General features: G+C 40.7%; 1 protein-coding gene across 2 annotated transcripts in view; it reads right to left on the reverse strand.

The window, feature by feature from the left end:
* Positions 1-14,508, reverse strand: part of LOC137298176 (cytoplasmic dynein 2 intermediate chain 1-like) — a 57,021-nt gene extending 42,513 nt beyond the window's left edge. For both annotated transcript variants that reach the window (XM_067830327.1, XM_067830326.1), the window contains exons 1-6: positions 14,390-14,508; positions 10,560-10,613; positions 9,630-9,702; positions 5,647-5,705; positions 4,875-4,928; positions 2,993-3,058 (exon numbers count right to left, since the gene is read on the reverse strand). In XM_067830327.1, the coding sequence (XP_067686428.1) occupies positions 2,993-3,058; positions 4,875-4,928; positions 5,647-5,705; positions 9,630-9,702; positions 10,560-10,613; positions 14,390-14,404 (321 nt within the window). In that variant the 5' untranslated portion in view covers positions 14,405-14,508. The remainder of the gene's footprint in view (positions 1-2,992; positions 3,059-4,874; positions 4,929-5,646; positions 5,706-9,629; positions 9,703-10,559; positions 10,614-14,389) is intronic.
* Between the last annotated feature and the right edge of the window lie 3,326 nt (positions 14,509-17,834).

The raw sequence follows: 17,834 nt of genomic DNA on the forward strand, positions 1-17,834 counted from the left end.
GTAAGTTAAGCAGCTCTCTACAGGTCATCACAGCCATTTTGTTCACAAAGATTTCACCTAACAGACAAACCTCTCTCAGACAAAACTGCGATGAGATATATCATGTAATTTTCTCAATAAAATTGTTTTTTTACACTTATATTGACTCATGCTTATTATGCTTATCTCCTCCCTCTATGTGAAGATAGTGGAACACTTGAATTCCCTTGACGTTCCCTTCTAATTGACGCGGATGTACAATACACTCATCCATCGGCAGCCTTCCTTTCTTGCCAATAGGGTCACATGACCAGCCATGCTTGCCACTCTCTCCGAATCTCATAAGCCCGACACGAGAATTACTGTGAATTCAGTGTGCATGAGAGAGATGTTTGGGAGGGCTTGACGCCATGAGTGGAGGTTCAAACTATCAACAATGTCGCAGAGTTGAAATGTTAGCTATAGCAGTGTGTGAGATCAAGCTGATCCTTGCTTGTTTATGTAGAATGCCTGTACTAACCATCAGTAGTTTGTTTCTCAATGCTGTCGACCAATGCCGTACTGTGTTGATTACAGCTTTCATCTCCAGGTGGTTGATATGCTGAATGCATTTGTTGCTTGATGTAATTCCTGCTGCCACCTATACCCTGTAGTGACGCATCTACATTGAGATGCCACAGTTAGGTAGATAGATCATTCTGATCCGTTCTGGCCTCAGTAGATAATCCTTGTTGAAATTCTTCATGGTGTATATAAGTCAAAACATTTCCTAAGCGTTTTTCTTGGGTACCAGAAAGATTGGGCAGTAGAATCCTGGTGTTAGTCAATCCAGATGTAATTATTCATCTGCGCCTTCTCTAGGAGAGATGATGTGGTGTTGGCTAACTTGTCTCAATGATCCCTGGCACAAGTGCTGGGTCTCTTGTGAGCAATGGCGTTGCCATGTAGTGGGATGTTGTAGCCATCTCACAGGATGCCCTTGATGTAATCGTCATTGAGAAGTCCCGAGTGCTTCCTGTAGAGTTGTAGACGCCCACCCACTCATGAAGGTTGTTCGGGAACGGTTGGGGGTAGTAGACTCCAGTTGAAATAAGGCTTACCAAAGCTGTCGCCCTGAGATGATGCTGAAGAATAAACCTTGCCGGCATAGCAGATTCAATCCTGCAGACGTAGAGGATAAGTGCTCCGAAATGCACAGTTCACCCTTCTTCATTCTCTTTATTCTCTGATTTACTGAACTTGGAGATGATGGGCGAGTCCGAAGAAAATACACCGAGTTGTTGCATCCAGTTGAGCAAGTCGCTTATCCTCCACTTTATAGATCTGCAAGTCTCACTGAGCTTATATCACTCATCTATTTCAGGCCCTTTCATAAAGGGCTCAATGTGATGTAATGGGAATTGATGAGCACTGAAGGCCAGAATATGTTGTTGCTGATACTTAGTCGCTGTGGACAAGGCTGTTGACAAAGTTTCCAGAATGGTAGATATCCGCGCAATCTGCAAGAACATCAAAGTGTCTGTGTTCTCGTTTGTCATCTTATGGGTGTGAGCTTCATTGGAATCCTTCAACAGATCACAATCCGTTTGTGATCCATGACGTGATCTATGAGTTTGAGAAGAGGGCCTTCTCTGGTGATGGAGATCAACGACATCTATCTGCATCCTTCCGTGCCTTTGCTCATGCCTGCAAGAATCTGATGAAGATGACGAAAGATGACGACGTCTCCAACAAACAGGGGGTGATGACAGAAAACTTGTGCCTGTAACGAGATCCATGAGTGTGAGTACTCGTCAGGTTGATGGAATGAGCATCATCCATACTGCGAAGTGAAGATACAGCCGATGACGATGCTTTCTGTGAACAGGAGCAGGGATACCATACCTCCTCTTCATCTCACTAACCTAATGCAGTCTTTGAACCATCATTGAACAGGATTACTGTAGTTGTAGCTGCTGACTGGCCTTTCTGTTCCTCTTCAAATCAGGTTCAGATCATGAGAGCTGATAATCTGCATCTAAGGAGTGTAGTAGTAGTAGTAGTGGAATTTCGTCGCAGATGTGACTTCCGTAGGGAGGGACTATCTTATCTTTGAAGGACTTTGTAGAAGCCGTGGAGTGTAGTTTCAGCGCAGACCTAGTAGTTGAAGATGTAGAGAATGACGACTTCAATTTCTTAGATTGGGATGATCCTGATTCTGATGACACCCTCTTCTGTGATCTAGACAAAGCCTTGCTGGTATCTCGACGATGCCCCCAGGGTAAGTCTGGCTGATTACTAAATTGATGAATGTCAGCTGTTTAACAGCATACAGTTACTAGACGCAAAATCGACTGTTAATACATTACAAGTGACAGGTTGTTTGTCCTTAGCATGCTTTTCAGCAGTATATAAGCCACGGTTGGGACTTAGATTTTATGCCAGAGTTGACAACTTACCGGATTGGACAAATGTCGGTTTTGACAGGTTCCACTGTCCATGAGGATCAAAAATCAAGAGCCGTACTTCACACTGGGAGCATGATTAAATCAACTAAGATTAAGTCAAAGTTGAAAAAAACATGTCCAAAACACATGAAAATTTATAAATTTCAACAATAATTTTACCTTATGATGATGTAAAATACAATCCAAAAGCCGAATATGACACAATTTTGATTATTGGACCGAAAATATAAGCAAAAACTTATCGCTGTATCAGGACCCCAAAAGCCTCCAACCGTCCTCATCAGACAGTGAATAAGGAGTGAGTGACAAGCATGGCTGGTCATGTGACTGTATTGGCTGGAAAGGGAAGCTGCCAATGGGTGGGTGTATTGTACGTCTGTTTCAATGAGAATGGAACTTCAATGGATTTCTAGTGTTCCATTATCTTTGCATAGAGGTAGGAGATAAGCATAATAAGCAGGAGTCAAGATAAGGAAAAATTAAATTTCCGTATGGGTATTTCCTTTAATGTATACATAATACATCTGAGTTTACTCAACAAATTCCTACACTGGGTTATAACTTACATGTTTGGATGGATCTTTCTTTTCCCTTCGTTCTCTCCGTTCCCGCCTCTGTCTTTCTCTATCATCCTGAAACATAGTGATACAACATCCATGCAAAAGATACAAAATCTGCAAAAGAGTGTCCATCTACCATTACTTACACAAATTAGAAATTTTAACTATAAATTGCATATTTATATACTTATCCTATCTCATGTTTACGCATCTCTCTTCGTCTCTTTGACTTATAGTGGAAACGTGCTGTCAGCTAAGTTGACGCTGGACACAATGAAGGTTGTGGTTGTGATAAAACCACCATATGTGGTGGCGATGACAATTCGCCCATGTCCCGCGAGGCCTCCGAATTACTAGGACAAAACAATCATCTCAAATTCTCACTCAGGTATGAGTCCGAGGCCTCATTCAAAAAAGCTTCATCTGCTGATTTCGAAGATGACCATCCAGCAACTAATTTGTGTTGTTCTTTTCTTGGCTAATAGGAGCAGATTGCCCATCTTCTGCTTGCCGACGATCTCTATCAGACAACTGTCTATTAGCTACCTGCCGATACAAAGAAACTCCTCGTCGTCTAACCCTGCAATACGTACATCTGTTAGGCCTATCACTAATGCCTATGCAATCCATACATAAGTTGTGATGGTCTGCTGCTGAGAAGTTTCTATGGGCTGTGACGTAACTGCTTCCGATCCCAGAACCTATAAGAGTGGTAAGCTAGGCGCAGCAGTCGAATGCGGTACACCATACGTAGCTCCCGTAACACCTGACTACCTTACACTCCCAAAACCACTTCCACTCAACCCAGCATGTTGAGTCACTACCCTGTGAATTGGCATGGAACCGAAACCACTCAGAGGAATCGAAGCAGTGATTCCTCTTGGCACACCGGTAAACAAAGTACTACTTGCCATCGGTGACTCGAAACATGCAAATGCACTGGAACAAATCGTTGGGGAATCACTGGAGTATGATCGACGCAAGGCAGCGCTGAATCATGATGGTGAATAAACGATGATCCAGAACAGGTTGTCAATTCACCCACCAGAGGTAAGGTGAACAATGTCACAGTGCAATTCGCCTCATCGATTCCATGAAGGTGGAGCGAACGCCATATCATGTTGTTAAACGACTCCCATTGAATCAAATCACTACAATGCAGAGGATGGGATAACGCTCTCAACACGATTCTCTTTGTCTGAGTCACTCAAACGCTCTGGGATGTCACGATCTCATGTAGACGCTTGAAGCACATTCAAAATAAAAGAATGCCAATCCATCTGCTGAATCGATGAGTGATCCAGAATCGTAACGACCGACATTGGGCGGGAAACAACTGGTGGTTGAGAAAGCACTACCATGGTGGTGACGAAACTACACTAGCATCCTTTAAACTCCCCAAAGTCGACAGACTTTCGAAATAACTGCCTGAGATCCTCACTAAGTCCAGCCCGTGGGGCGACAAGAAAGAGAATGACAAGTAGAGGACGTCACGCGATCAGCTGCGTGTACATGATGATTGACAGGCGTCTATTGCAGGGGCAGAGGTTCGGGTGGTCAGATCCCAAGAAGATTTGATTCAACCTAGCTGACAGCACGTTTCCACACTGGGTCAAAGAGAGGAAGAGAGAGGCATAAACGTGTGATAGGATAAGTCTAAAAATTAGACTCTTATGTATTGTCATCTACAACATAACAAACTTATATATGCAAGAGAGATCTACAAACGTGCAGAGTGCATAACATGCACAGAAGAACATGTGAAACAAAACATTAACTCAAGAATTAGTCAAATTCACAATCTCCTTGTCTGGCAAACACCTTAAGTCAGAATTGTGAATCTGGAAACAGTCTTATAATGAATAAATAGAGAGGACAAGAATGTTACCTCTGTCAGATTTGTCCTTTCAGAATCATCTTGCATATGACGGCGCTTATCCTCCTGGAATAGCGAACTTTGCTTAAGCAACGTGCATGCTAACTAGTGACACCAACACACAGCCTGTCAGTCAGTGCCATCAACACACAGCCTGTCAGTCAGTGCCATCAACACACAGCCTGTCAGTCAGTGCCACCAACACACAGCCTGTCAGTCAGTGCCATCAACACACAGCCTGTCAGTCAGTGCCATCAACACACAGCCTGTCAGTCAGTGCCATCAACACACAGCCTGTCAGTCAGTGCCATCAACACACAGCCTGTCAGTCAGTGACACCAACACACAGCCTGTCAGTCAGTGCCATCAACACACAGCCTGTCAGTCAGTGCCATCAACAGGCATGCTACTAGCTTCTGACACAGATGACAACTTAAAGTCCAGCGTCACATAATTACAACATCCACCTCATTATGCAATGGAGTCAAATGACACAGGCTTTACACAGCTTACACTGTGTATCAAAACAACGTTTACAAATTTAAACAAACAACAGAAAGTGCTCAACAAATTCAGAAGTGCAGAGTGAACAAATGTTTTACAGCCAGGATGTGCTGTATGCTACACTGCGGGGCCCAAAGCCTCTTTGTGCACTCACTGTCACAGTAACAATCTATCACAACTAAAGTAGAACACCTGTATCACATTTTTAATATATTTCTATCAAATAACAGAAACAGTATACAGGTAATTCCATCACATTTGTAAGATGAAGTATACTCACACTGCCATCTCGATGATGCTTTCTCTCTTCATTCTTAGGTCTACGCCTCTCTTTCGGATCTGCTAACAAAATTTCAATTGAGGACTAGATTTCATTTGGATGATGTAAAATGTCACAGATAAGTGTCTCTGAAACAACCGTGGATAAGTCTGCTTTAACATCACTGAGATCAGTTTACCAGTTACATAACGACATGTCAGCTTGATACTGGATGGAAAACACAACAGATGCAGTTTGCACAAATATTTAACTTCAGTAAAATCCATTTAGACACATATTGTGCTGATGAACATACAAAGTCATGGCAGACTGGAATTTAAACCCTGGATCATACTGGTAAACACATATAAGATGATCCACGACCTGACAAATGACCCCAATTTGCATACTTGGGAACGCCCCACAGAACGATCCACTTGAAACAAGAGGGAGACAGGTTGTCTGATAAATACTGAGAAGTTCATTTCCCCCATGCGTTTCACGCATGAATTGTTATAGCACACTCGATCTAGGAACACTTACAATCCCAATGAATTGAATCAACACAATATACTGAGCAAATATGTTTAGGACCACCGATCCATTTCCCGAAGCAAATGACATTTTCCTGGGGTTTTTTTAACGAAATTGTTGAATATCTAAAATGCTTGTCAATGCCCCAATCATCTATTTGTCTTCGTCTTAACTAAAGGTTAGCGTGGAATATCAGTATCTTATGCCTGAAATTGCAGTCTTATCATTCGAAGGAATATGCGGTGTTGTTTTAACGGGTAAAGTTGACTTTTCGTCTGCTAAATATTAAACAGATAATAACTACATATAGTTAATTGTGTTTCATTTAACTTTTTAATATGTTAAAAGTTATCTGTTACTGAATGGTGGTGACTAAATCAGAGTAGCAAGGCGGAAATATTTTTATCCAATCATTTTGTTTCTATTTCTCTGTACGGGCTGATTTTCGTAAATAATTCCACTGGTGATCGACCAGGAATACATGTCATGGAAATTTATATAACCGGTTCTAGAGAAATGGTTAGTATTCAAACAATATTTCCAAAAATTCTGTCATATTTTTATTATGGTCACCAAAATTGTGTACAGAAAACTGAAAATACCTTTTGACATTGATTAGTCAGTGAGAAATATCTTTGTACACAAATTTGTCGGTTTGTTGATTACTTAGTACTAGACTCAGTAGATTTATCAGTGACTAAGAAAATATAAAAAACAGACAACTCACCAAAGATTACTCTTTTTTTATGACAAGGTATAGGAACAGTAAAAGCCTGATATAGTATGCGCCAATTATTATACAAGAAACAACAATGCTGGAAAATTAGGCGAACTTACTGATTTATGCTTTAATTATCACTCTCTGAATCACTCTCGGTGTCTGAATCACTTGCAAGTCCTAAGTCAATCACTAGTCTGTCAATTTCCCTTTCTACTGCGATTTCGCATTGCCAGTAACCATCTTCAATTGTTTTAACATTTTTACAACATTCCGACCATTCTTTTGCACCGATTGCAGACATCCTTTCATTTATGGCAACTCTTAAGGAACTTTTTGTGAAATGCAAGTTTTGTGAAGCGACATAATTTTTCATATTTGCCCAAATTAACTCAATCGGGTTTAGTTCTGCATGGTTTGGAGGGAGACGTAGTACATCATGACCATGTTGCTTCAACATCATGTCTACTCTGTAGACAGGGCCCGATTTGTTGGATTTTGCAAGAAACAATAGTTCGGCTTTAAGCATTTTCCCATCAAATGAGATATTGTGCCTTTGTAGCCACGCTTTTATGTCATCTTTTCTGTTGGCGGTTGGCGGACATTTGTCCACTTGCTTGCTGTGATATGGTGCATTATCCATAACGATGACAGAGTGCAGTGGAAGGTTTGGGATCAACTTTTCCTGGAGCCATTTGGAAAAATTATCAAAGTTCATCTCGTCATGATAGTCTGCTGATTTGAGTTTGGAATCAAAAACAAGCAAAGCATTTGGAACAAAACCGTTTTCACCCCCTGCATGAACCACAATAAGCCGAGGTCCGGTGCCAGACGGAGGTTGAACCCCATTTATTACGACTTCACTTCTCAAGTTGCCAACACTTTGGGACGATGTGGTGTACATGCAACCATGTTTCATCGATAAAGATTCTTCTCTGTATTTCTTTATTGCACGCAAGTATTGCAAACGCTTGGAAACAATGTCTTTACATTCCATTAAAAGTTTACGGTTTGACTGCGTTTTTCGCCACCTAAACCCCATGTCTTTGAGATTTTCTCGAAAACTTTCCTTAGAACCCTTGTAGTTCAACTGGCACTTTGCCATATCATACATCGTATCCAGCTTGGGTAGTTGTTTTTTTAACGCCATATAAACTTTGTACAAATTGACGGACTGCACACCGGTCGAAATCATCAAGTTTGTAACTGCAAGTTTTGGGTTTACGCAACTTGGTGGAACTGATAAATGTAGGTCCACTCGCACTCCTACCACTTTCTGTCTTAATGCGCTTTAAAGTTGCCGCTGAGAGTCTAGTAGCAAGGCTACTTTGTAAAAGAGAACCTGCTTTGGTTGCACAATTTTTGTCCATATACATGATAACATTGTATGCTATCTCCCTTGCCTGAGAATGAACTATTTGCCCATGTTTTCCTAACTTGGACAATTTTTACTACAACTGAAATCTGTTTAACAGTATTGAGACAGGTGTAAAACAGTAGCGAGACTGGTGTTAATCAGTAGCGGTGTTGATTTCATGTCACGGTTAGCATGTATTGCACGTGCATAATCGTCAAGCTACCTGTAGCAGCCAAGTGTATTCGCCCAATTCGTTGTACCGCCTCTCTTGTCACAAATGCGTTTACTGCGCAGGATCATCTAATATGTGTCTAGCAGTAGATTTGGGGATTGTCCAAGGGACATAACTCTGCACAGTAAATTGTAGTGCCTCAGACAACTGGACCACACATTCCCTTGTGTCGGCAGAAGAGTTTCCCCTTCACCAAGTTCAGCCCAGGTTCTACACATGTCGGCATTGCTGTACCTGTATGTACATGTACATGACCAAACAAAATTAATTTTGTGTACTAGTTTACCAGGGTTTCTTGCAAGCAAATAAGTTTGCAAAGTAAATATGCCACAAAGGTTGAGTTCAGTCTAATTAAACTTAGTCCCAGTGTTATTCATTACCCTCCTGCAGTGAGTTAACAAACCCTAGTATGAGGTCACGTCAGATAACCTTTGAGAGACCTATGACCATCCAATCAATAGCGAGAATAGCTAAATGACGGATGTCATCAATCAGATCATGGCTACTATTTAGAGTTCGGTGGGACTTAAAATATATCCTGGACACTGACACTGATCTCTAAACAAACAAAACTCTTCAGTCAAACACAGATGTTTGACTTGTAGTGGATACGCTTTGAAGTCCTTGTTGACATGGTCACCACTAGCTAATATTTCTGCAAACTGACATCCTTGATTATTACCAAAAATGCTATTTTCAGTGACTTTTTACTCACTGTTGTGTGGTGCTCCATGTGCATCACCCAGAAGCAATCGTAGGGACAGAGCATTAGGAATCGTTCAGGTACAAACTATTACCCTCAGTTCAAAAGGTATGTATATGTCAACTTTGACAATTTGGCAAGCTGTGTTCTGATTGGTCAATCTCAGTTTACCTGATGCGACCTACTAGGGTCTGTTAGACTCAGTGTAGGAGTGTAATGAAACACAATGAGACTACAAAGATATGATAAATATTAAGATAATAATGCGAAATTACAATATTGTTGGGAAAATATATATCTGGTATAAGTCAGCTGCTCTGTTTTCATGAAAATACTGATTTAACGTTTCCTCATTTCTTCACTGAAAATCAGTAAAATAAGGCACTGGCATTGTGTGTCAGAGACATGATACATGTAAATGTTTCTTGGAAACAGCTACTGTCTATTCCAACATTTTCACCTTCATCATCTCTGTGACGTCTCTCATCCCCGTCCCGACGATGCCGCTTCCTTTCAAGGTCATCTCGAGAGCCCTACAAACAGGAATCTTTTGAAATGAAATCTTGTCACTACAGTTACTATGAGTATAATACCGGATGGTGATGAGGCACAATCCTGAATTGTACTCCTTTCTAAAGTATCATGTTGTGACTAGTTCATATCTGGCAGATATTTGTACCTGCATAAAAGAGAGGCAAAAAAGCATGGAGCAAGGCATTTTGATGTTGTTTATATTTTTTAAATTATTTCGTGTTTATTGGTCTGAAATGACAATTCCACAGGGTTTTTCCAAAGTACCAGCAGTATAAACTGTATCTGGGTATATCTGAGTATATCTGGATATATCTGGGTATAAGTCTGTAAGCCCACTGAAACAGAATGAAAAACAGGTTCATGGTTGCAAACACATGTTTAGTACCCTACACAGTGTGCACCTTCAACATCCAATGTCAGCGTCTTGTGACATTTCATTTGCTCTAGTAAGAGCAGGATGTTTTACAATACCTGTACAGATTACACAAAAACCAGTGTTGGACTGAAAATGGACACCAATATCTGAGGCAGGATATAAGTAGACAGGGCTACAGGGCTTATACCAAGACTATGTGCTGTGATGACAGTGGAAACTTGATTAGAGTTGAATCTTCAAGACCAATGCTCAGTTACTAAATTCTCTACAAACATTAATTCTATATTGTATAACCACATATGTTGACCTTTCTGCCTTATTTCTCATAACTATGAAAGGAACTTCCTCCTTGGAACTCAGAAATACTTGTCAGTGCATTATAAATGTCACTCCTCACAGGTCAAAGATATATTACAACTGAACCAAAATATTCTTGACTTTGTATTAACATGTTTAACATTAGTGAAATTCAGCTGCTACCTTTAAAGCTCTATTAAGCTCATCTGTGGTCCAAGTGTCGTCCTTACGACGATTCTGAAAGATTAATCAAACATCTGCTGAAGAAAATTCAAAGCTGAGCAAAAGTCTATTCAGCATGTTTACCATGTTGACAAAAAATGTGTTTGTAAAACGTGAGTATTAGGTGCAAGTAACAAATAAAAAGGCAAGCAGCATTATTACCATTGTAATGTGTAGTCAGTCATGAAGCCCATGAACATAGTTGTTGAAACTCACATTGTCTTATAAACAGTGGTTCATTTTAAAGAAGGAACTGATGGCACAACCTTTGCTCTGGGACTGCAGCAATTTGTCTGGATATCCTCAGAGACAAAATTTACAACATATCGGGCAATAAATAACGGCTAGAATTCCCATTTGTTGACTTTTATCTTCAGACAGGAATTCCTTGTGCAAGACACTTTTCCCAGACACATATTATTATAATTTGTTTATTTTTGATAACTTACCTATCATTTCAAAATCGTCAGTGTGTCTTACTAACTGGAAATCATCCCTAGTAATGCAATTTCAATGATTATTTTTCATTTTGATTTTCCCTTTTTTTTTCAAATTTCATAGCTCGAGCCTCCCTGTAAAAGGAAGTGCATGTGACACTCAACACTAAGCTGGTAGGTATCATCCAGTATTCTATAGGTGTACTTAGGTATTAGGGTCACCTGCTCATCTCTTACATATATTTTTTTTTCATGTTGCAGAATTCATACCCGCTTGTTACAACTCATCCTCGATATCTCCAGGGTATACGCTCTGATAAGTCTCCACTATGCCCTGGACGCATCTACGACTCTGCCAGATTAATTTATTACCTCCCTTTGCTGGCTCCGCCTTCTCACAGTAGCCAATCAGCTAGGCCGCCGTTATAACAGAGCTTGCCAGTGTCAACAAAGGTAGCGGTCGCAACTGCGAAGGTTTGCCCACAGTGCGTCCCAGATTTTAGGGAAATCATACAAACAAATTGACAGGTCCGAAACTTTAAAACAACATATGCAAGAACGCCTTCTACCTCTTCCAGAGAACTACTGCATGGTTTCTATTGCCAAGTATAATCGGTTAGATAATTAAAAAAACGAAAGTGAGTTGTGATTGGTTCGCTCAACTTCCCAGCGTAGACACCTGACTGGATGAAAAGACAGTCAAGGGAGGTAATAGATTAATCTGGCAGAGCCGTAGATGCGTCCAGGGTATAGTGGAGACTTATCGGAACGTATACCAGGCCCCCCTAAGTAATTGAAGGAATTACAGCAAATTTGAAGGAATTGCATCTCAAATGTAAACAAACGCAGCCCACTCGCGAAACAATTGCAGCGATATCGGTAATTTAGCGGTAATAACAGAAATACATCGGCCCTATCGGAAGCAATGTCGGTAATACTGGAAACACGATCGGCCATCTTCGGAGATCTTTCGGTCGCGAGCGGAAACTCACGCAGCAAAACATGGCGTCGTTGGAACAAGCACCCGTCTCGGTGAGATTTCTTTTTGGTTCCTACTATTACAATTTTATACTTATCCATCTTTGACCACCCGTGTTGAATGCGTTTAGGTATGAGGTGTTGTCGGGGCAATAGCTTATGTTTTTAGGAAAAGATAGTCACTCTAGGAGAGTGTCACAAGTCATGCCCCTGCAGTTTGTTTACATCTGAACATCGAAGTCGTGCCGATGATTACGACCGTGCGCCAGATATAACATCATTTTTTTTTAAAAAATGTGTTTAAATTTGTCAATTGCACTTCATAGCAAGACAAATTATGGCTCATAAACTTCTTCATGGCGCACGTTCATGATGTTCGTAATCATCGGCACGACTTCGATGTTCAGATGTAAACAATCTCCAGGGGCATGACTTGTGACACTCTTCTGCAGTGACAATCTTTTCCTAAAAACATAAGCTATTGCCCCGACAACACCTCATACCTAAACGCATTCAACACGGGTGGTCAAAGATGGATAAGTATAAAAATGTAATAGTAGGAACTAAAAACAAATCTCACCGAGACGGGTGCTTGTTCCAACGACGCCATGTTTTGCTGCGTGAGTTTCCGCTCGCGACCGAAAAATCTCCGAAGATGGCCGATCGTGTTTCCAGTATTACCGACATTGCTTCCGATAGGGCCGATGTGTTTCTGTTATTACCGCTAAACTACCGATATCGCTTTAATTGTTTCGCGAGTGGGCTGCGTTTGTTTACATTTGAGATGCAATTCCTTCAAATTTGCTGTAATTCCTTCAATTACTTAGGGGGGCCTGTATACCCTGGAGATATCGAGGATGGTTACAACTGGGTTCATTAAAATATTACTGTGATGTCACTTAACTGTGCAGACATGACATGTTTTATTTTCCCTGCCATGGCATGCCTTGCAGACAAGAGGGAATGAATGTGCAAATGATTGAATAACATACCTGTAAATATGTTTATTTTTAACAAATTTCAGAAAAAAACATTCATATAATCATGAAAAAAATTACCAGTTTACTTGACTTTTCATTAAAATGGCACATTGTATTTGTTGATTTCTGTGAAAAAGAATTCATACCCTGCGCTTCCAAACATGGGCATGACCCACATGTTATAATGATTGGGAAGAGGTCAAAACAACCACACGACAAAATGGCCACACAAAAAAGTCATAATAGCCACAACCCCTAGTCAAAACGGTCATACCAAAGTCATATTGGCCACACTAAAAAGTCAACATGGCCATACATTATTTTATTACTTTTCAATACACATGACATTTGTATTTTGTGATATCAAAGTGTAAAAAGACAAAAGAAGTTATGTCACACAAAACTTGGTGATCATTATTGAAATACTTTCATGACTGATACTGTGAGATTGTCACTGAGATGGAAGATAAGTTCACCCTCCTCGAGATCAGCTCTACTGATAGAGTCTAGTGGATACACCTATGTCCAAAGGGTATTTCCCATCTTCACAAATATATATATTATTATCCCTGATCTTATATATTATCTAGTAAATACTGGCAAATTCATTGTAGGTCTGTATTGTAATGTGATGTTATAAATATAATACAAACATTATAATGGTATTACATAATATTTATTAAGTATATTTTCATTTTAGTCTTCATGAGGTCAGAGGGTCAGAGGGCAAAAGATGATCATGAACATTATTGCATATCAGTAGTACATTTCGTGTCTTGTCCGCAAGCACCAGCGCCATAAGTGATGTACAAAGTTTTGGGGTTACTCATTATTGCACTGGGTCACGCCCATGTATGGAAGCACATGTGATGCATTCTCCTCCATAGAAATCAGCAAATACAATGTCATTTTAACTAAAAGCCAAGCACACTTTTTTCTTTCGTGATTATTTGAATGGTTTTTTTCTGAAAATTGTTTAAAATATACACATTTACAGGTAAGATTTTCAGTCATTTGCACATTCATTCTTCTTGTCTGCATGACCTGCCATAGCAGGAACAACAAAAGTTGTCATGTATGCGCAGAATTATTACTAGTAAGATCACAGTAGTATTTCAAATAAACCCAGTTGTCACAAGCCGGGTATGAATTCTGCAACATGAAATCAGAAAAAGTGCGCATGATAAAGTGCAGTACTCCCAATATCCCGTATCATATTAATTTCTGAGGATATTCACAGAGTGTCCATGTAGAGATACCGCCGGTTTACAAACCCTCTGGCACTGCTGTTAAGTCAACAAGAAATATTGGTATTCGTTACAACGATATCCACTTATATTCCAAGCAACTACTAACAGTTACAAATAATCGTTTCCAAAACTTGAAAACAGCTCACCCTTTCTGATGGCATATTAGGTATCTGTCGTTATCCCTTATCGAACATCTGAAGTTGACAGCTAAGGTTTATTTTCTGATCACCAACGCCGCCATTTTCAAGCGCTCAGGTATGTCCGTAAATCGTTCTTTGTTGTTTTGCGACAAACACAAATATCTGTATATCATAGAATAAGATTCAGATTGTTTTCTTGTTAGTGGCAGTCTATTACACTGCTATTTTGGGACTTTCGTCTTTAACTTATGTGTTTGAAAACTTTGATATTTGCGACAATCAAGAGTTATCTCCCATCCTATCAGTAGCATACCAAAGTTTGAAGATAAATGGTGCTGGTTCGAATCAAATTTACCAAAACTTTACGTTCCCATTTTCTGATACGTTTGCAAGTTTCACCTTTTGGCGGAAAATATCATATTTTACTTTTGACAAATTAAAGATCAAAGATCATTAAAATTGCAGTATGGAGTACTTTCAGTAAAGAATTTGATCTCTAAAACACATAAATTATCGGTTACGTAAGATGCAAGTCGATATATATCTGCCACTTGCCGCCTGAACACGGGAATAGACTCCGGATCTTCGGCGTAACCAGCGAATTCTTTAGCCACTATGCTACACATCCAATCGTCAAGGGCTGTCCAAATGCGTATTAATGCAATTACACTTTCTAATTTTAAGCGGAACATGCTTCGTTTGCTGGGTGGTGTTGGGGAAAACGTACATGGATGATGTCCTTCCAGGTAGATATTGATCGTATTCAGTCACTGCTACCAACACGTCCCAGCGTCTTTGAAGGGAAAACATCACAACATCCAGAGCGTGGTTTTACGACACCTGTGGTAGGATTTCAACAACCCAGTCTCAGTGAACGGAAACACCAGAACTCACGGCAGCAAGGATATATACGAAGGGGATTTGGACATCACGAATTTTATTCGAGGGAAGGCCTTATACAAACGCGGGAGGGTACAATATGTGAAACCTATTTCTGATCATGATATCTTCACAGTGGTACAAGAATACTGCGCAGAACCATACTTGATCACGCTGTATATATACACTGACGTATACAACGTTTTCCAAAAAAACAAGAATACAACAAAACTTGAATAGTTTATTCAGATTATTGGAATGTATTCTAAAAGACATCACATGAGTACGACTCTCCCCGAGTCTCAGTGTTTATATGGCAACGACACTTCCGTACACGAGGCGAATAGAAACAGTCAGAAGACGCGGGCTACATCACAACTCCACACATAAACTTACAACAGTCACACAGTGCAGTCTCCACAACGATGTGATTCACGGTGTCACTTGGGTTTATTTAAGGCAGCGCTGTGAAACTGGAAGTCCTGGGTACTCATGTTATATTTGCAGGCCAATGATTTGTATGAAGTCACTGATCATGGGTGCCTCCCATTGCTAATTATTTTGTTATGTTACCTGTTACTTTCAATATCAGTAGCATAATGATTTACAACAGAATATTTATACTTAATTATGTGATATAACAACCTCATCATTTTTTTCCCAGAAAAATATTATATTGCATCTACCAGGACGCACTTGGTTTAAGTTTGGGGGTACTTCATGAAATTTCGCGTTCAAGACGCAGGCTCAACATGTCCCTGTGCTCCTGGCGATAACATCGTGGATCACGTGTTTTCAGTTTCGATTCCGCAAGTTGGAGGCCCGTGATGTATATAACAGAAGTTGTTTCTTATTACAAAGCACTCTTTGATTGCAATGCATTGTCTGTGTGTGGAACGTGAGCATCAGTCGGCACAGTACACGTGTATGTTCTGTATAATGACAACAGAACAACCTGAGCACACCGAACACGGTTCATGTATGACACGACAGTTCATCATAAACGTACACCATACAGTGATGTAAAACCTCGATCGTTAGTTTGGAATATCTCCCTCCGTCTAGCTTCTGTGTCACACCTACTATCAGTTCCAACTCAGAACAAGGCTAGATAAAACATCGTATCCGGACGTTTGATTATCCGAATGATTTCACAACAAGTATTTTCCGGAATAGAGGGGTTTCAGTGTAATGCTCTTTCCCTGTAGACTTATCTAAACATCAACTTTTGGCCAGGGTCACATGTGCCGGAATAGTTTCACCACAACTGGTCAATAAACTACTTCACTGTTACTTGTGTCTCACGTTAATCCCACCATGGGCTGCGGTAGTAGTAGACGCAGCGCCGGGAGACGTCTTCGTCGTACCAGGAATCCCATCCCAACCCACTACGGCAAAATCCCAGGCTTCCATAGAAGCGGTGCGGACTACAGCGGCGATGACGTCGTCCGCACAAAAATGACCACAGTCGGCGCTGACAGCGTCTAGAATTGTGACGTCGCCCGTGGTAGTAATGGATACCTTCCCACACATCACTGATCCAATGTGTTGCTCTGTGGACAGAAGCCCCGATCACAGGGATGTGGCTCCACACCCACTCCCACCACCCTTCCTCCAGACCCTCGTCCCCGCTGTTCCGTTGACACTGAGCGTTACTGCCTCCAGGAATATGGTCGTCTCTCGCGTAATCAGTTTCACCGTCATAACCATCATATGGAAACCACATAACGTTTACAACAACAGGTGGAGCGTTGGGCCGGTGACGCCATAATCCCAGTCCAGGATCGAACCACAGACAGGTTGCGCGTATAGGCGAAAAATTGCTTCCACGTGTTTCGGCCTTCATTTCGATGGTAGCTGTCGATCTACGTTGTTTCCAGCACAGACGACAACTATATGAACGTTGGCGTCAGTATTCCGCATAAATATGGGACTATAGATTGTTTGAAAGTTTGGCTAAGTGTTTCGTCAGTTTCCAGTTTGTATTTCTTACCCGTGTGACGTTTCATCAGCTGGCTATAATGTACATTAAGGTTGCGGGACCATGTCATGAGCAGCAAGTCCAATTACCACAAACTTCACTGAGATAATATTCTGTTTTCAGTTTTACTCGCAAACTGTCAGGTAGTCTTAGTTGTCCATTTGTTTGTTTGGAACAGTTGGCCATGAAACCTTGAACAAGTAATGTTTCACATCTTTGAATTCCTGCTTGACATCTTTGAGACGGTCCCATGGTGTCCTTCACAGTTGCGTGAGGCCGGAACGCTAATCACGTGATACTAGACAAAGTCTCATGTTGGCCCAGTGTTCGTGCACGGTGTCTTCCAGTTTGTCAGACGAGCATTCATTTATCACTGTGATATGGCACCCAGCGATGGCTGGGCACGCTGCATATACTACATGACTACCCCAATCATACTGTCGATGTTTTCGTCGGCGAAAATACAGTGTATATGAAATGAATACCCATTCACGTTTTCCACCACAAATAATACAAACACAAACACGTTTTATAGTTGTTCTTGATTTGCATTTATTTTATTCATCCACCGGGTAGAATAAATATACAGTT

This window comes from Haliotis asinina, chromosome 10, assembly GCF_037392515.1.
Source record: "Haliotis asinina isolate JCU_RB_2024 chromosome 10, JCU_Hal_asi_v2, whole genome shotgun sequence".
In the NCBI taxonomy this organism is placed as follows: Eukaryota; Metazoa; Mollusca; class Gastropoda; order Lepetellida; family Haliotidae; genus Haliotis; species Haliotis asinina.